Below are 21,141 nucleotides of genomic sequence, written 5' to 3' on the forward strand. Positions count from 1 at the left end.
TCAACAACAACAGCAATGCTATTCTATTATTTCAACTCAGCCAGTGCAATCTATACAACCCAATTCCTATTCCCAGCAATCAGCATAAACATTCAAATCAATTTCTCAGCAAACAAACACAAAGCTAATACTCAATCTCAATGGAAACAAACATCTCTTCTTTGTATTACTGAAATTACATAATAGAGTTGAAATAGTTCGTTACAACTTTGATTAATAAAATGAAAATAAGAGCAACATACTGAAGACCAAAATGGAAGAAGAAAATCCGAGATCCCCAGGCATTTCAAGAGGCCTGTGCTCTCACACTGCTACCACACACTTAATTTTCTGCTTTGCCCTCTAACTGATTTCCATCGTTTTTGTTCCCCACCAATTCCCCCTCTCTCTTCATATTGCCACGTGTCCTTATTGCCTCAAAATGCCCATGCACATTTTGGTTTGCCAATTGCTCCAATCCTTTGATGCCAGCTAGTATATTTTCCTCTCCCTTGCTGCTGTGCTCCATTCTAACTTTGAAATGTCGTCCCAACAGATAATGCCTCCATTTTTAGAATGCCATAACAATGGCCATCAGCTCCCTTTCATATACCAGTTTGCTTCCGTTTCTGACAGACAATGCCTTACTCATGAAAGAAATGGGACAGTCATCTTGCATTTATACAAACTTTACACCTAAACCCGAAGCATTAGTCTCAACAACGAACTCTCCCAAAAAATAAGGCAGCGTAAGCACGGGAACCGTTGTCCTTGCTTCTTTCAACCTGTTGAAAGCCTCTGCAGCTTCTTCATTCCATACAAAAGTGTCCTTATTTAATAAGCTAGTGAAGGACTCTGCAACCTTCCCGTACCCCTTTACAAAGTGCTTATAATAGCCTATTAAGCCTAAAAAACCCCTGAGTTCACTTAAATCCTTCAGAGCAGGCCAATCTTGCATTGCCTGAATTTTTTTAGAGTCAGCTTTGACTCCTCCTGCTGACACAATATGACCTAAATAGCCTATACGATCTTGTCTGAATGCACATTTCTTCAAATTAACAATCAACTTGTGATCCTTCAGTAACTCTAGGACAACCCGCAAGTGCCTCAGATGATCCTCCATTTGACCACTAAAGACTAGAATGTCATCCAAAAAGACTAGTACAAATCTTCTTAAATATGGCCGAAAGGTCTCGTTCTTCAAACTCTCAAAGGTTGCTGATGCGTCTGAGCGCCCAAACAACATTACAAGAAATTCGTAATGGCTGTCATGAGTCCGAAAGACAGTCTTCGTCACATCCTTCTCCCTCACGTGAATCTGATTATAGCCTGATTTTAGATCCAATATGTTGAATACCATAACCCCGACTAATTCATCAAACAACTCATCTATGGCCAGATTGGATATTTGTCTAGTATCATTATTTTATTTAGGGTGTAGTAGTCCACACAAAATTGCCACCTTTCATCTTTTTTCTTTACCAACAATATTGTACTTAAAAACAGGCTGACACTTGGTTGAATCACCCCTGTTGTTATCATCTCCTTGACTATCTTCTCGATTTCATTTTCTGGAAATGCATGTACCCATAAGGTCATATATTTGGAGGTTAGGCTGGTGGAAGGAGTCGCATTGTGTGATCATGTACTCTTTTGAGTGGCAATCCAGATGGCTCCCTAAATAATGTCCCATATTCCTCTAACAAACTTCTGAGTCTAGACTCTGTTTCAATCTCTGTATTCTCCCCTGAATGCGTCACTCCCCTGTATTCAAGCTAGAAACCTTCTCCCCCCACTTTGACCGAATTAACCACTGCCTTTAATGAAGACTCCAATCAACTCAAGGATGCATCCTCTTTCAGTTGAACTCTCTTCCCTTCTTAATCAAAAGTCATTGTTTGCAACCTCCAATTTACTTTCATCTCACCTAACCTACATAACCAATCCATGCTAAGCATGATGTCCATGCTCCCAATTTGAAAGGGAAAAAATTCAGCTTCACAATCATCCCTTAAAATTGAAGTTCCACCGAATCACATCTACCCATGCCTTTCACTCTTTTCTCATCTCCTAACGTGATAGCAAAGCGAGCTAGTGCCATGGGAATCCTCAATTTCTCCATTAATGCTCTTGAAATGAAATTATAGGTGGCCCCACCATCCAATAAAGTCACCACTTCCTCACCCTTCAAAAACTCAACAAACTTCATAGTTTTGGGTGCGTTAAATCCCACCACAGAGCTTAAATTCAGTGTTAATTTCATCTCCCTTTCTTCCATGGCTGGTTCTTCATCTTCACCGACATCTAGTTCTTCTTTTTCGCCTTCCAAAGCGATCATAACCTAGAATTATCAAAACTTGGACTTGTGACCCAGAGTGAACTTCTCGTCACATCTGAAGCAAAGGTCTTTCTCTAACTTTGGCCGAAATTCCTTGTCAGAGGGATGATGGTAATTACCATCACGGCGTGGAAAAGTGGTGTTACAGTTGCTCACTTCTCAAGACATCAGCAGTGTGGCTGAGCAAGTATGGGTTTCATTTCTTAAGGCTTGGGTATTTTGTGAATAGGTTGGTGGTCAGATTGGGTCAATTTGGGTCGAGTTGGTGTAAAGTGGGTTGGGCATGGTGTTGGACTGGGCTTGGTAAGCTGTTAGGCTGTTAGACTGGGTCAAAGTTACAGCCTGATGGACTGTGGGACTACATGTGTTTGTGAGACGGACTGGGCGATAGGAGTGGGAGTCTATCACCCAATTTTTTTTTCGATTTTCTGCACTCGAATCATGGCTTCTTTTAAGGTGGTCGGATGGAAGAGTTTAACTTCGGCCTTCACTGTTCTCCTTAAACCAATCATAGACGCTGACAGTACCACTTCTTCTAATGCATCTCCGAGCGATGTAGAGATTGCTTCAAAATTGCTCCAATACTCTTCCACGATGCCAAACAGCCTCAACACTATTAAATCCTCATACAAGAACCCTCCAGAATTGAACAAAACCAAAGTAGCATTTCACGCTTCAGTTAATCCCAATCAGAGAAAGGTTGACGCGCTTCACTCCATTGAAACCACCGTAATGCTTCCCATCCATACACATGCCGACGGCTGCCAACTTCTTTCTCTCAGTAATTTTGTTAACTGAAAAATATTGCTCTGCCCCAAAAATCCACCCAACTGGATTTTCCCCCATAAACACCGACAGCTCCAAACGATGATGCATTACTTCCTAGCATACCCCCCAGTATTATCGTTCGTCTCCTAGTGGTTCCCTCACAGTTTCCACTTGCTCTGGCTCTTCTGTCGTAGGCGATGGTAATGGCATTGTTTCCCTCATTGGTGTTGAGTGCGAGGGTGAAGATGGACCCTCCATTGGAGCCTTCCCTTTGTCGGTCATTGCTCCATCTCTCACCGCCAGTAGCTTCCTCAGCTCACATAAGTATTCCTTCATGGCCTCTATTCCTTTTTCCACCCGCTGCAAACGTCCATTGACAAGTTGTATGTTCACATTCATCTCTCTCATCTTGCTGTCAAACTCCACCATCCTTCCCTTCATAGATTTTAGCTCCTTCTCCATTCCATCCACTTTAGCTTCCATCCTCATCATTTGGCTCTGATACCAAATTGTTAGAGCCCTAGAATGACCTGGACAACACTTTCCTTGTTTTCTTTGTATTCACCAATTCCTCAACAACAACAGCAATGTTATTCTATTATTTCAACTCAGCCAGTGCAATCTTTACAACCCAATTCTTACTCCCAGCAATCAGCATAAACATTGAAATCAATTTCTCAGCAAACAAACACAAAGCTAATACTCAATCTCAATGGAAATAAACATCTCTTTTCTGTATTACTGAAATTCTATAATATAGTTGGAAAAGTTCATTACAACTTTGATTAATAAAATGAAAATAAGAGCAACATACTGAATACCAAAATGGAAGAAGAAAATCCAAGATCCCCAGACATTTCGAGAGGCCTGTGCTCTCTCACTCAACCACACTTAGTTAATTTTCTGCTTCCCACTCTCTGACTGATTTCCATCCTTTTTGTCCCTCACCAATTCCCCCTCTCTCTTCATAGTGCCACATGTCCTTATTGCCTCAAAATGCCCATGCACATTTTGGTTTGCCAATTGCTCCAATCCTTTGTTGCTAGCTAGAATATTTTCCTCTCCCTTGCTGCTATGCAACTTACTGCTGCTGTGCTCCATTCTTCTTAGCTGCTTCTTCATTTTGCGAGATACATACACCCGAGACCTAACATATGTGAAGCTCTATATCACTAATATGGGCCTGCAAAGCAGACCTCAGTTCACAAATTTGCCCTGTTTGCGCTTCAACCAAGTGTCCATACTCCATCTCAAATGCAGCAATTCTTGCACAAACCTTGGTGAGGACTTTTTGTTGATTGCAAAAACATGAAATGACAAAAAGTAGTGATTTAGAAGCAACAGAAACTACTGGAAAGCCGTCTTTGTATCTGCAGGAGTTTGTAACAAAAAAGAAAAAGAAAAAAGACTCATTTCATTTTGAAGGGAATATCTTTCAATCTATTGAAGTCCCTTTAATGAGCAAATTATTTCACTTTATTTAATAAATTGAAATATGAATCACCTTAAGAAGCTCAGAAGGGCGAAATCCTCCAATCCAGAAGAAAAAACGTTCAGCTGCTATCTTCCACATGCCAGACATTATATAGAAAACAGGGGCTTTTGCAGCAGTAGATTTCATGAGGAAAAGTTTAAAATAATGGCTCAAGCCACCCTCCACTAGTATGTGAAGCTCTACATCATTAATATGGGCCTGCAAAGCAGACCTCATTTCACAAATTTGACTTGTTTGCTCTTCAACCCAATGTCCATACTCCATTCTCAAACGCTACAATTCCTGCGCAAACCTCAGTGAGGACTTTTTGTTGAATGCAAGAACAAGAAATGACAAAAAGTAGTGTTCTATAAGCAACAGGAACTACTGGAAATCAAATTTCAAAGAACAGATTCAGCACATCAGAGATTATATACATAGCTTCATAGCGCAACATCATTTTTGATGGAGGTGTCAAGTTTGCAAAGTGCTTGAAACTTGTGCTTGTGGATGGCTGAAATCTATTGTGAGGAACATTTTTGAGACATTGATTTATGGACAGCATCGAAAATGACTTCAGTGCAAATGAAGAGGCGATATAAATTTTGAGACTTGAAATGATATAGGAAACAAAACTATGAAATATTCGCGGGAATCATGCTTTGAAGGGAACACAATTAATCAACAAATAGCAGGTGCATACCATGAGTGGTGGTGGTAAGCAAGTAGTAACAAAATTTCACAAACTGTCTTAATATGATGTGTACACTCTGGCTTCCGAGATTCAAATATCAAAATAATGCAATTACAGTCATGCAATTTCAAGAAATAGAAATGTTTGAGAGTGAGGACATCAAAACAATAAGTTATTCAGCAATACTTTGACAAACCTGGGTTTACAGCCATCTGAGCACTTTCTACGCCACCACCTATATACAAACCCTGCAGTGTAGCATTTGGTGTTTCAAATATTTTAATGTAAATAGCCCCGCATAACAGATACAAATTCAATTCAAAATCCCATACCACTTGTTGCATGATAGGGAATCTGTTCAAATCAGGCCTCATCATAACTTTTCCGCAACCGGCTTTTACGAGCAGCATCACAGTTTTGTGCAAGACATCTTTGTATCTGCAAAAGTTTGTAACAAAAAACAAAGAGAAAAAATATCACTTCATGTTGAAGGGAATATCTATTTGAAAACCGTATAAAAATTAGTGACAACCTATGGTTAAACTTGTTTTATTGTGAGACTGCTAGCACTGAATACACTGAAGTCAAAGGTAATACATAGTCCATTAAGTAATTTAAGTGCCAATTCTTGGCTTTGTGCAGAAATAGACTAGTTGAGTAATTTCTACGTCAAGGATGGAGAAGAATACCAATTTGAAAATAGTTATTATACCACAAAGCCAGAGAACACAACATAATAGTATAAAGGTCCAAATTCAAGATACCCTGCACTGCATCACATTAAACAATAAAATAAACAAGCATTGATCTGAAATTTCAAATTGCAAATTTTCTAGGGCTCAAAATTTAGAGATCAGATTAACTTCTAACTAAAGTAAGGGCATGTTTATACCATGGATAAAGAAAAATAGACAAGCAAGTATAAACAGATCAGAAAGATGAGTTTCCTTTTGCAAATAAAAACTCATCATTCATCTCTAGTATTGTAACAGAAACAGATTTTGCAACTGTATCTCACATGTTTCCTCCCACCTAATCAGTCTCCATAAATAGATAAACCCAACCCTGCTAATAAAAACAGAAGAACCAGTATCAAAGTTCCCTAATTTGACTTGCTCACATCCTCTCTTATTTTAAATGTACCCCTTAAACTACTTAATTTAAACACAAGTTTCACATACCAAACACTGACCTTAAACCTAAACTTTAAAAAGAACACTAAACATTAAATTGAACATACCTACAAAGAAAACAACAAACGTTCATCATAACAACACATTATTACTCATGAATTTAGTTCAATAAAAAATTATTGACCACCACTAGTTAAAGGACGATTTCCAAAATTCAAAACAAAATTTTTAAAGTTTCATTGTAGTTTACAATAATTTTCAAGCTTGGTAATATCTAAGAAAATCTACTCAGAAGCATGAAGAAGAAACTCTGAGAGCTCCGATATGATAGAAGGAACACAAAAGTTTACTTACAATGAAGAAGAGTAGCTTTCTGGACCAATTCAGCGAAGAAAGATATTAACATAATTATGTTTATTAAGAACACAACAAAAACCCCACAATTCAGCCAAGCTTTCAGCCAAAATATCATTAAGATTTCCTAAACAAGAACAAGCAAGCGAAAGATAATGCCAAACTTTTATCCAGCCACAGTGAGTGATTCCAATCTAAATAAATACGTTAGGTATTGAGAGAATTTTGTTTGATTTCAGTCTCTGACATAAAAATGCTACTGTCTATTTGAAATTAAAATTAGGGGTAAGCAAGTCCAAATACCCTATTGTAAAACAAGCAACCAAAACTGGTTGGTTTATGGGAAAAGGAACCGGAGCTCGAACCCGAGCCAGAGCCAGAGCCAACCAAGTTCAGTTCCTACCTAGAACCAACATGGTTAGTTTTGGTTCCAGGTTCAGTTCCTACTCAGAACCGTTACTATCCATTCATTTTGTTATTTCCAATTTTCCAGCAGGTTAAATTTCATATCAAATGGACAATATTGAAAACTTTTAGAAGTAAATAAAGTACAGAACAATACTTGTACATAGCACTAAAAGAAAACAAATGAGAACAATTACAATCAAGTATCCTTTCACAATAGAAAAACAATCAAAGTCTTCAAACCTAAACTTGCAACAAGAGGAAGAATTATTCAATGCAGATTCATAAAATAATCATTATAAACAAAAATTTTGCAGAAAAACAGTTGTAGAATAAGTATATGAAACAAATGTAGAATAAGTCCAGACATTATGATGAATGACTGCACACTAGAAGTGCTGATCCAAAAAAGTAAAGGAAAGAAAAGGAAGAGAACAGAAAAGGTGATCTTTCAACCAATTTGTCTGTCAATTGAAAGGCTGCTAAATCATATATCAATAAAAAGAATATTTATTACAGCCATTCACTAAGAAGCAATGAAGATCGCACCAAAACAAAAGCATTGAAAAGGTAATAACTTAGCACATCAACAGGAGAGTTCATCTCAGTCAGGGAAGAAAAAATCATACCGAAGTCTGATGAAGACAAACAGTTCGATGCAATAACGATTTGAAGACAAGTTATGGAGAGTTCGTCGAGATTTCGAGTGCCAGAGAGGAGACGAGTTTGAATGTCATAGAGCAGACGACTTTGTGACACCGAAGGGCAGAGGAGATGATACATACATACATATATATATATATATATATATATATATATATATATATTAGGGTTTTTGGCTTGGGAATGTATTTGAATTTTTCAAAATTAACTATGGGAATTTGATAATTGACCAAAGCTTTGTTAGCATTAAGTCCTTTGGCAAAAAACATTTATTATGTACACGTTTCCATTTTAATAAAACTATTTATATAAATATATTATTATATTTTTAAATAGTTTTAAACCATGATCCTAATTATGTGATGGTGCACTCAGTTGAATACTTTAAAAGAGTAACTATAGTATTGCATAAATAACATGTTACCACCTAAGGTTCGTTGGACGACACTTTTCTACTTCTAATTATCATAAAAACCATTTTTCTAAAACAACTGTATTTTTTTTAACTCAAAAATTTTATGCATAATAATTTAATTTTTAAAATATATAAAACTCATAAATTAATCTTTGAATTATATTATGTTCAATTCTTTAGGGGTGTAACATCCTTTTTGAAACTATTGGGGAATCATGTATTTTAAAAATTTTCAAAAGACTCAAAACTTTTTATAAATTTCCAATAACCCTCTAAAAATTAAAAAAACCTTTTACATTTTTAGAAATTATAATTTATCTCATGATACACAATTATACAGCAAAGATACTTTTATTATAAAAAGAGATAAATAAAGAATGAGAGTGAAAATACAAAGAAATAATATGATTCTTATATAATTTAAATATTTTTAATTTTTTGTTAATGTAGTGTTATCTAATTATTTTGAAAAATAAAATAATAATTTCACTTTTCAATTATGTTGTCTCAATAAAATGGTTTAATTTTGGATAAGAAAATATTATTTATGTCTATGATTTTGGATGAAGAAATGTTATCTATGTCAATTAGAGATGAAGAAGTGTTTTACAGCCAAACTTGGGGGGGAAAATGTGATTCACTCACAAATAAATTCTCTGCACATTCACTACGGTTGCACACAAATCTTGCATTTGATAACTAAATCTTGGGGATAAAAGCATATTCTTTGATCATTTGGTTGCTGAGCAAAAACAGGCTGGCTATGAACTTGATAATCGTAAGAGTTTGGACCAGCCAGAGGATATCTCTCAGGCATTCCTCCATATGCTGCCCTGTCAAAGAAAATGTTGTGTCTTGCTCACAAGTGCACGACACATCAGAAAACAGGCGGAACAAGCCTACCGGGAGCTGCCTTGCCACTGTGAGAAAGAAATCCACCATATCCTCAGTTTGGTCTTTGTTTCTTGGAGTGTTGACGTCTACCAAAATCTCCACCCCTTTTCTTATCAGATTTCGACCTCTCCAGTTGTTCAATCCTTTTCTGAAGTGGATCGAGAGGATTGTCAGGTTCAAGCCTGTACTCTTGGACACAACTAACTACAGCTTTAAAGGCAGCAAGTTCCTGTGCATTTACATCAATCTGTATTGAAAAGAAATTTCTCATTTAGCATTTAGTTACAAAGGAATTTCCAAGCATCACTCACTCATTATGCTTTAGTATGAAAATTAACCGGTGCACTAGTATCTCCACCCGAACTCACACCCTTTCCCTGTGAGTTACTCCTTCAATTCTTTAAGTATGTCTTCAAGAAGTGAACAGGGGGAAAGCTTTCAGTAAGATGGAAGGCATGAATGAAATGTACGGCATCAATTTGTTTCCTGCTGTTAACCGAGGACTTAACAAACCCTGTACAGAGAGTGAGGCTTGATGATTAGCAAATTTCACATCAAATTATTTCTCCAAGTTATGCGAAGCGGCAATGGATATAACACCTAATTAATTACTAGTTAATAGCAAGCTTACAGCAGTATCGAAGAGCATCCAATACCCTTTCATAGCCTAGAGAACCAAATCTGTAACCATACAACACCTAATTAAATAGTAGTTAGTAACATAATCCAATTCCAGGCAAGAAATCTAGAGAATATTAAAATGACAGTCAAGGGAATTTGTGTCCACACGCCTAGTTGCCAATCTGAAAACACACTGAATAACATTTAAAAAAAGAGGCACTTCAACATTCTGTAATAGAGAACTACAGAGCATAGACCACGAATGTAAATTGCAGAGAGTCAGCCAAATAGTTCAGAAGGCAACATGAAGTAAGCTTTACCTTGAAACTATTAAACTACCATGCAGTAAGCCACGTCATCTATAAAGAACACCATAGGAAAAACTACCAAGTTTAGGCATATCGTGAAGAGTAGGCAAACAAGAGGCCTTAGAAATGGAGTAAATTTCCTCTGGAAGCAGCACCTGCTTTAGTAAATTTGCACAACCATCAGCCATCCCTTTACCATGTGAGAAAGGGACATGGGGACATAAAGGGGATCTTATCAATATGTTTTGATCTAATATTATAAGCTCAGGGATTTTGTACTTACATTACCTTTTCTATAACAACATTTCAACCTTCAAGTTTCAATCGCTTATGAGGTCTTTCATCATTTTTGTCCACTCTTGGATCTTTTCTCCAATCATCATTTTTGTGATACAATAAAGTCACTCCACATTTTTTCACTGGGCTTTTACCATTCTTAGTTGCATGTTCAATGAAGAACTCAACAGCACCCTGGCTATTCAAATTGAGTGGAGGAAATTTCCCAGGCATCTTAATGTAACTATAAGCTATGAATATATGATCTGATTCAATAATGTTCTCACCTTCAAGAGTCCCAGGCCTAAAGTTTAATGAGTCCGTTAACTCACCATTGGAAATAATCTCTCCATTAATAATCAGGCGAAATCCAACAAGCAAATTTCTAAGTTTTTGAGAGTCTTGTGATGATATAACAGCACATAAAGCGAAACCAAATAAGTTATCATTAATCCAACCTTCTGGGAACTTTATAAAAGATCCATTACCTTTTAAGTCAAACCACTTTGGAATTTCACATCCAGAGTAAAAAATGTCCGCCGACCCCCAAGAACGACTGATATTTTGCATCTGCAACAGTAGTCCACTTAATACTATATATTTTAATAATATGTCGTAAGAAACTCTATATTCATAAATCAGCAGTCCGAGTAAGATTTTCAGATATAAAATATTTTTATTAAAGAATTATCAACTTTGTCTTAGATTAGGACAATATAGTATTTCATTATATCAAATAAAAATAATTAAATATATTAATTAATTTGTTAACAATAGTAAATTTATATGCATAAGAATATTAAATATATTTTAAATATGATTCTGTATAATATAATTTAAAGTTAAGATATGGTGAGAATATAAATTTAATCGCCTGTTGAGAATAAAAGTGTGAGAACTACAAATTGGTAGATCTGTTTATAATTGTGAAGAATATTAAGGTGTTAGAATAGTTTTCATAATTGATGGACATGTTTATGTTTCTCGAAAGAAATGGTGGTTTTTGGTTAGGCCAAAGGACTATTTCCCACCCAAGGTATGCTGACTTCTCAAAGTTCCCCCTGTTAACTTTGAAAATACTATTTATCCACTCATGACCGGTTAAAATTAACGGAACCCTAACCCCTGAAAATTTTATCTTATTTTCCCCCTAAAAGTTTAAAAACTAACATTTTCTTCCCTAAGCCAAGTTTGAAAAAATCATATTTCCCCCCTAAGGTTTAGTTTTAAAATCTAATCACCTTTTCCAGCACCATCGTCAACCGTCTCTCCCTCCCGAAGGCTCTTCATTCTCTGACAAGCTGCCTCACCTCCACCCCAACCCATCTGACATCTAAAACGTCATCTTGGAAGATGATCATCTTCCTGGATGAAGACGAGTCGTCTTGTCTTCGTCTGGGAAGACAATTCCTCTTCCTAGATGACGTTTTTGGATGCTAGAGGGGTTAGGGTGGAGGTGAGGCAGCTCGTTAGAGGATGGGGAGCTGTCAGCAGGGGAGACGACCCACAATGGCACCAGAGAAGGTGATCAGATTTTGAAACTAAACCTTAGGGGGGGAATGTGATTTTTTTAAAACTTGGTTTAGGAAAGAAAAGTTAGTTTTTAAACTTTTAGGGGGGGAAATGAAATTATATTTAAGTTTATTTTTTATATTAAATAAAAAATAACGATTTTACCCTTAAAATTAACAGATCTAAACGGTCATGATAGGTAAATGGTATTTTCAAAGTTAACGGGAGGAACTTTGCGAAATTAGCATACCTTGGGTGGGAATTAGTCCTTTGGTCTTTTGGTTAATAATGTAAAATAGTGAGTTTCAAACAAAACAGACCATTACATAATAAAGGATAGTGAGTCGCAAAAAAAGTAGAAGTTTCACTTAGACTTTCAATTTTCTTTCCTATTCTTTATTTTTTGTTTTCTCTTTCATCAAAACCTGCATTCTGCATTCATCAAATTTCTTCAATGTTTGTTCTGGATAGTTTAATTCAATATAATCTTTAATTAATTTTTAATTCAAAATCATTTTATCACAAGATGATAGATTATATATATTTCCAATACTACACTCAATATTGAGTATATATATTTTTATTGTTGTGTAATTATCCTTACAAATACTTCTCTCTTAAAATTTTTATATATATAAGAGGTCAATTAATCTTTTCTTTGAGATTATATTGAATTAAATTATCCACTAGTTTCATAACTCAATATCATTAGGTGTGTGTTGTCTAAAAAATTTCATCAAAATGATGAAAATAAAGGGAGATATCTTTAAGGAGAGACCTTTAGAATAAAGGTGACTCAACTAATGAAGTTATGTTTAAAGGGTGATGCTGAAGATAAAGGGAGTTATAAATTCCCTTTAAATTATTAAGTATATTATTATGAAATTTGAGTTTAATTATTATACATTATTTATAATAGTCCTACCATATAATATTCAATCTAATATAATTTTAAAAACTTACTACAATCCAATACAACGTTCCAAATGCTCCTAAAAAATCACAAATAGGCAAGACACTATAAGGGCAAGGCTATTTGTTAAGTTTATAAAAATTAAAATTTTAATCCACACGTCTTTTACTTCTAAAATGAAATATGTATACTCATATTTAATTTTTAAGTCTTTTGAATGGTATATTAAAAGTTATAAAGTTTGAAGATTCAGAATTTATAGAAAATGAATTGGCGTTATAAGAAGACAGAAAAAGTGAGAGAGATAGACTTACTTGACGGTGATCGTCTGCTACACTGCTCTCAATATTCAAGAAGAGAGCATCTGTCATCTCTAATTTTAATTTTAAACAATTAGAGAAGTCGATTATGTCAAAAACAGAATCCATACGTAGGAATAAACTTGATACTGATTCAAGAGAAACACAATTCACTGCTATAATTTGCACTAGACTGCTTGGAAGCTCCGGTAAGTATTTAAGCCTCTGACAATTACTTAAAGAAAGCCCTTCCAGGTTAGACAGGTCTTTGATGCTCTCTGGTAGCGTCTCCAAATTGTTTTGGTCAAGATCTAAACTTCCTAGTGAGAGTAATTCGCCAATAGTGTTGGGTAACACTTCGATGCCACAATCAATCAGGCATAGCTCTTCGATTCTTTGGAAGACAGATAAATCGACGAGTGGGATACCCAATTGCTTTTGCATCTTACATCTTGTCAAAGATAATGTCTTCAGGTTGGTCAAACTTGCCATAAATGTTGCTATTTCTGCAAAAGAAATTCCCTCCAGTATCAGTTCCTCCAGAGTTTGTAAATTTCCCATGTCATTAGGCAATCTATCAAGATTGGAACAACCCGAGAGACAAAGATATTTAAGGGATTTCAACTCACAAATACTATTTGGTAATCTCTCAAGCCTTGAACATTTTCTAAGACTTAATTTTACTAGTCTAAATAAATGCCCTATTGATGGAAGTTCTTTAATGGCAGTTTCATCTAGATATAACTTTTCAACTGTATTAGGGAGATTTGGAACTTTTTCGAGATTTGAGCAACCAGAGAGATAAACTTTTCGAAGAGATTGACAACTATCACTAATTGGAAGATTATTAAAGCTTCTGCATCCTCGTAGATTCAAGATAACAAGTTTATGGAGATTATGGATACATGAGAAACTCTCAAGCAAATTTGTACAATCTTCAAGATTCAAGCTCTCAAGATTTGGCATAAGTGACAAATCTGGTATTCTGCATAGATGCTTAGAGTGACTGAGATCAATATATTTCAAATTAACAAGAACCTGTCAAAAAAAGAAAAAAAATTAAATTAAATGAAGTAAAGCTAGAAACATAACTAATTTACAAAAAATTGCAATTTAAAGCATAAAAAAAAGCAATATAAAAATTAACAAATACCTGGTTACCAGTCCACAGTTTTTTAATTTTGCTATTAGGCATGCAAAGTGCAACAAGGTTCTTTGGATTAAAATTTGGCGGCAATGATTTGGCAGGATATCCATGAAAGCAAAAGTGTCTTATCTCATAGAAATCAAACTTAAGTTTCTCAAAACCATGCACCTTTCCATCATTGGAGTTTTCTCTTTTCAACCATCTCAAGATACGGCGAAATACAGAGGAATCAGATTCAAGCACCTTCTTTCCACGTTCAGACCCATAAAATTTCAAGAATCGTAGGTTTGGCATTTTGTTAAAAGCTTCAGGATTTAAATGCAACTCTTCTACTTTAGACATATCCAAGCATATGCTTCGAATTGCTCTAGTTCCCTGGTAATCACAAGTATATTGGTAAAAAGTCAATTTGAAATTGCTTAATTACATCAATTCTTAAGTGATTTACTCTCAAATATATTTCTTTTCAGAATATATAAATAAAAATAATAATAGATGTGTCATTACTACCCTATACCAAATAATTTAATTCCCAATGATAATTCAAAATAAATATTCTGCTAACAAATATTTTATTATAATTTATGCATAAAATAGAAATAAAAAATTAGTGTTTTGACTCTTACCGTATTATTCTTCAATACTGAAAATATATCCTCATGATCCCACAACCGACTACGTTCGCCAGGATTATCAATTGACTCTTGTTGAACAATTTCTCTACCCATTTGTTCAAGTAAATCATGCATTGTTATGATATCAGATGATGTAGTTATGAGACACCTTTCAATGAGAACATTTATACAAATATGAGGGTCTAAGTTACGAGCTTTCAAGATTGCTTCTACAAAATCTCTTTTATACCCTTTAAAGAAACATACAATATCCAAAAATACACACTTTTGTTTGTCATCTAATCCTTCGAAACTTATTTTTAATACCTTTTGGACATTCGCATCAAGACTTGTTCTCAAGTTTTCTAGTGCACTTTCCCATTCTCTCTTCGTTCTCTTAAATAGAAAGGAACCTAATACTTCAAGAGCTAGTGGAAGACCTTCAGCATAACCTACTACTTTAGATGATAGGTGGATGTAATCTTCTGTTGGAGAGTTTCCTTTAAAAGCATGTAGGGCAAAAAGTTGAAAAGCATTATCAGGAGATAACATTGTCATCTCATGAATGTAATCCACCTTACAATTTATTAGCACATTTTCATCTCTTGTTGTTATAATGATTCGACTGTATGAATCCAAGTCATCAAAAACTGCCATTAAACATTGCATTTGATTTAAATTCGTTACATCATCAAACACAATGAGAACTTTTTTTCTGCTAATAAGACTTCTTCTTGTGAAGGTGAATTCATGATTGGGATGTTCATCTCCTAGAACTGCAGATCTTAGTTTTTGGCACAAATAATCTAATCCCCCACTTTTTTCTGATTTTTCTCCAATTTTCTCAATAAAGTAAGATTCTTTAAACTGTTTAGAGATTTTGTTAAATATAGTACCTGCAAGAGTAGTTTTTCCTATGCCCCCCATGCCCCAAATTCCTAGCTTCCAAATGCTCTTTGAACATAATAAATTTTCAATCTCTTCGATTGATGACTCTAGTCCAACCAATTTCTTAGAAGAAATAATTGGGGAGTTGTAATTCAATTTCTTCCATACACCATTGACAATATCCTTTACCAGCTTTGCCTCTTTCCTAAAAATACAAAATTAAATAATTAAATAATATAATACTAAAATTAAATGACTGAAAACCAAATAAAGAAATATCACATAATTTTAATTCTTTTTTGTTTCCTTTGACTGTTCATTGAATGGCATAATGAAGAACTGTATCTTGACATGAAATCAAGTTCATTTCTCAGTGGCACAAAATTTTAGATTCAAATATAATTTGATCATCACTTTCCATCTCCTAAAAACTTGTAAAACTTACTAATGCTAAAATTCAATTCAATTCAATTCAATTCTCAGGAAAAATGAAATAATCAGTAATTATGTATTCAATGATATTCCTTATTTAGATAGTAATTAGCTGTCATCTAAAAAAGTAAAACTAACAGTTCGTATTAATGGATAGTGTTTGTATTAAGTCTTTCTGTGTTTTGGGCCAGAAGACACACAACAAGAACCCAACCCAAATTAGCATACGATAAAATACAATGTCAAACTTCCAATTGATTATTGTTTTGACCATCTGAATCTGTCTCCAGTAAATCTGGAAATGATAATAAAAATAGAAAATATAAGGTATGTAAGATTATTACATAAAAACATTGATAAAAAAATTTACAGTTACCTATAGTTCTTTAAATCATAACCAGATTGGTTGGCTGCATCCCTCAAAGCAGTCCTCCATCTCGTCAACATCTCTGAATCAACCATAACATGTTTTTCAAGCTCAGCAAATGCTTTCTCAAAATCCCCAGTTTGATTCCTGACATCAGATGGATCCACGTCATAGAAGACTGGCATTACGATCTGATCATACGCTTTCTTACATTTAAGAATCTCTTCAAGTTCTTGGAGACACCATCTAGAGGAAGCGTAGTTTTTAGAGAAAATGATAACCGAGATCTTTGAATGTTCAATTGTCTTCAAAAGAGAGGAAGAAATTTCTTCTCCTCTATTAAGCTTATCATCAATGAAAGTTTTAATATTTTTCCGACGAAGGGCTTCATATAGATGGCTGGTAAAGTTTTGTCGGGTGTCCTCACCGCGGAAACTAAGGAAAACCTCATGCTCTAGTTCAGGAGTAATGGAAGAAGAAGAAGAGGAAGAGGAAGCCATTAACTGCTGCAAGTGATGAGAGGTACTTCGCATAAACAAGGAAGGCTAAACTAAAACATCAGCTAATTGAGTAATTGAATTATATTCCACAATATCTAAGTCTTTTTCATCTCTTTTCCGGGAAGATGGCCCGCCTTTTTCTTCTGTGCGTTATCTGGTTTCCGGGAACATGCCCTGTCTTTCGTCTTTTTGACTTGGACTTTTAGACCCGTGAACATTACGCTGCCTTTGATTTCAAGCAAGTTGCCTTGCCTTTTTCCTTTTTAGCGTTTTTCGGCCAACTCACTATCTCCCACCCAAGTTTTAAAGAAATGACAAATTTTTATCTATAAGTTTTAAAAAGCATAAATTCTCACTGATCATCCCCTTTTATTAATAATCTGTTAAAGTTTTCTTTAAATAATAATTTTTTTTATTAAAATTACAAAATTGTTATTAACACTTACTATAAATGTAAAACTACAAATATATTGTTAACAATTTAAAAAGTTACCACTTAAACTCTTACAAAATATTAAAATTTTAAAATATTATATTTTCATTTTTGAAACTATTTAATGGTATATTAAAGTTTTAAAATTTTAAAAACATGCTTGAACTTTTTTCAATTTTTTTAAAAGAAAAAACCTTAAAATTTTTATTAAGAACTCTAGTATCTTAATAAATTATAGTGTATCCCATAAACTTATGAAAAGGGAAAATAAAAAAAATAAGAGGGGAAGTTGAAAATAGAGAGAATAGGAGAAAAATTTATATATATATATATATATATATAGTAATCTTATTACTCTTTCACTTAACATAATTTATAGAATGTCAAGTGAAAATTCAATTTTTTGTAATTTAAAATATAAAAATATATCATTTCAATAAACCGTGGGTGAGAATTTATTGTTTGTGTTCATATACTCATGACTCATCATGTCCTTAGAATCTTTTGCATATTCACGCTAGAAGAATTCAACAATTTCCTATTTGATCTAATGAATATGTTTGTTAAATTAGAAAATTAGTAAGGATAATACTTTTTTTATTTTTATTAAAATAATTAAACTTGTTATCCCAAAAATAATATTACAAAAGTTATATTTAAATTAATAATTAGAAATTTTGGATAATCAAAATTTTCGATTGAATGACGCCTTAAAAAAGTATAATTCATGTTAATTGGGGTACAATCAAGTTTACAAAATTAGTAATTTTTTTCTTTTATTCTTCCTTTATCTTATTGTCTTTGTGGAAATACTATCCTCACGTATATCAAATAGAATATCTCTATCAATACGAGTGATCATGTTTCCTCATTTCAAAAGATTTATTTAAAGAATTTATGAATACATAGATTTTGAAATAAATTTACATACAATATATAGTAATTTCCAATCAATCATAATGATTAAATCTTTATTAACATTTATCGATATTTCACGATTAAATATCTTTTTATACTCTAAAAACACAGGATCTTGTAAAACACATAATTTTATGTAATAACATATAGAGTGCGAAGATAGTTGTCTTGTAAAATTTATGTGACAACATTATATGAATACCTCAAAAACATTTATATGCTTTAAAAGACTAAGTCTTTATTAATATACACCAGTACAGTGACTAAAACATCACCTAATTGAGTAATTGAACTACATTCCATAATATTTGAATCTTTTTCATTTCTTTTTAATAATTGAGTAATTGAGTCTTTATTTTACTCTAACATCTTTTTTTTCCCTTTATAAATATGAATGTTTTTGTTATATAATTGTATATTAGGAGATAAATTATAATTTTGAAAATATGAAAGGTATTTAACAAATTTTTAGGGGTTACTTAAATTTTTGAAATTTTGAGGCTTTTAAAAATTTTTGAAATATCAATTTACCTTTTAATAGTTTCAAGTATGATAATTACACTTCTAAAAGGTAGAGTAAAATGTAACAATATTTTTTAAAAATTAAATTATTATGTTTAAAACCTTTAAGTTTGCTTTTTATTTTTAAAATTAATTTATAATAAAATTATTTTTTTGTTTTTATACTGTTTGTTTTTTTATAGAGTTTGAATTTGGGTGTAAAAATTTATTTATGTAAATTTGGATGGAAAAGTGTTTTTAAACCAAACCTTGGGTGGGAACATGTTATATACTCAGTGACTAAGCACAGGAAGTTTGACAAAGTACCATGAGGGTTTCACCAGTGACGAAATAGAGGCAGAAAGGGTGACTAGTTCTGAGAAATTTAGTACGAAAGATTCCACGTGGAATATTCGGATCAACTAATTTCTTATCCATCTCCTTCGTCAATGATGTAATTTTATAGATTATTTCTATAGGTAGAATTGTGTGTGGGCCTACATTTGGTGGTGGATGACAGGTGTTTTGAAGAGTTTGGACTTTGCGATGCAGATGTCTTCTGGTTTGACTATTATTAATTTGTATTAAACATCACCTGTGTTTCTAGGTTGCTTCTGCATTAGAAATTAAGAATTCATCGCTTATTGGTGGATCGTTTTATCGGTTGATGCTTGTCTTCACACCAGCACAGCCTCCGGTGGGTCGGTGATGGTAAATTCTGCAACAAAGTCCAAACCCTGTATCTATCTTGGAATCTTCATCGAAACTTCATATCATATTTCCAAGCAAGTTACCTTGCCTTTTTCTTTTTTTATTTTTTTTGCCCAAATAACTATGAACCACCCAAGTTTTAAAGAAATAACTGTTAGTCCTTCAAGTTTTAAAAAACTAAAGTGTCATCCATCATTCATTTCTGATAATAATCTGCTCAGTTTTCTTTGAAACGATTGTTTTACATTTTCATTAAAATCACAAAATTATTATCAACACTTAATATAAAAGTCAAACTACTAATATATTATTAACAATTTAAAAATCTACCACTTAGACTCTTACAAAATATTAAAACTTTAACTAACTTTAAAATATTATATTTTTATTTTTAAAACTATTTAGGAGCATATTAATGATTTTATTGCTCCTTCACTTGAAGTAATTCTCTAGCAAAAATAGATATCAAATGAGAATTCAACTTTTTGTAATTTACAATGTGAAAATATATCATTTCAACCAACCTTAGATGGGAATTTATTGTTTGTATGCGTATACTCGTAGCTCATCATGTTTTTAGAATCTTTTGCATATTCAAACCTACAAGAATTCAACAATTTCATGTTTGATACAATGAATATGTTTGTTAGATTAGAAATTAATGAGGATAACAAAACCTAGATAGATCCAATTATCACTTTTTTTTTTAAAAAGATCAAAAGGTTTTCATTAAAATAATTAAAGTTGTTATCCCAAAAATAATCTTAGAAAAATTATATTTAAGTCAATAATTAGAAATTTTGGATAATCAAAATTTTCTATTAAAGGACTTCTTAAAAAGTATAATTCGTATTGTTAGGGTATCTACAAAATTAGTAAACTTTTTCCCCTTATTCTTCTTTTATCCCCTTGTCTTTGTAAAAATACTACCCTTTCGTATATCAAGTAAAATATCTTTATCACTACGAATGATCGTGTTTCTCAATTTCAAAAGATACTTATTTGAAGAATTTATGAATTTATAGATGTCAAAATGAATTGACATAAAATATGCGGTCATTATCCTACTAATCACAATGACTAAATTTTTATTAACACATACTAGTATTACGCAATCAAGTATCTATTCATACTCCAAGAATGCAAGATCTTGTAAAATAACAACATATGGAGTACAAAGACTGTTGCCTTGTAAAAATTTACATGACAACATTGCAGCGACACCCCAAAAACATAAACCCTAATATATTCTTTAAAAGATGATAAAAATGAACATCATGCATCAAAAATTGATTTAATTACAAACATAACTTTGTCCAAGTAAAAAGACTATTTATATTTAACAATTTCTTAAGACGCTTGCAGCTGCTTCAAAAATGTCGGCAGTTTAAAGCATGCAAATTATGTTTATAATAGCAATGGCCTATGTTCAACAACTAGAATCTAGTAGATTAAAGTTGGTTTAGTTGGAGCATGAGCTTGAGAGAGGGAGACAACAGGTATAAAGAAGATCTACTATTTCTATTTCTTGCTTAGTTGGTATTATGACATTATAAACCCTTTCCCACCTATTTTCTGTTTACA

General features: G+C 33.2%; 1 protein-coding gene across 6 annotated transcripts in view; it reads right to left on the reverse strand.

The window, feature by feature from the left end:
• Positions 1–17,204, reverse strand: part of LOC123199215 (disease resistance protein RPP2B-like) — a 69,256-nt gene extending 52,052 nt beyond the window's left edge. The window contains exons 1-8 of one of the 6 annotated variants that reach the window (XM_044614133.1): positions 16,504–17,204; positions 14,820–15,900; positions 14,200–14,568; positions 13,062–14,084; positions 10,059–10,892; positions 9,749–9,798; positions 9,456–9,631; positions 8,740–9,364 (exon numbers count right to left, since the gene is read on the reverse strand). In XM_044614133.1, the coding sequence (XP_044470068.1) occupies positions 10,353–10,892; positions 13,062–14,084; positions 14,200–14,568; positions 14,820–15,900; positions 16,504–17,027 (3,537 nt within the window). In that variant the 5' untranslated portion in view covers positions 17,028–17,204 and the 3' untranslated portion in view covers positions 8,740–9,364; positions 9,456–9,631; positions 9,749–9,798; positions 10,059–10,352. The other 5 variants (XM_044614131.1, XM_044614132.1, XM_044614135.1 and 2 more) reach the window with 5 other exon arrangements.
• Between the last annotated feature and the right edge of the window lie 3,937 nt (positions 17,205–21,141).

This window comes from Mangifera indica, chromosome 16 (assembly GCF_011075055.1).
Source record: "Mangifera indica cultivar Alphonso chromosome 16, CATAS_Mindica_2.1, whole genome shotgun sequence".
In the NCBI taxonomy this organism is placed as follows: Eukaryota; Viridiplantae; Streptophyta; class Magnoliopsida; order Sapindales; family Anacardiaceae; genus Mangifera; species Mangifera indica.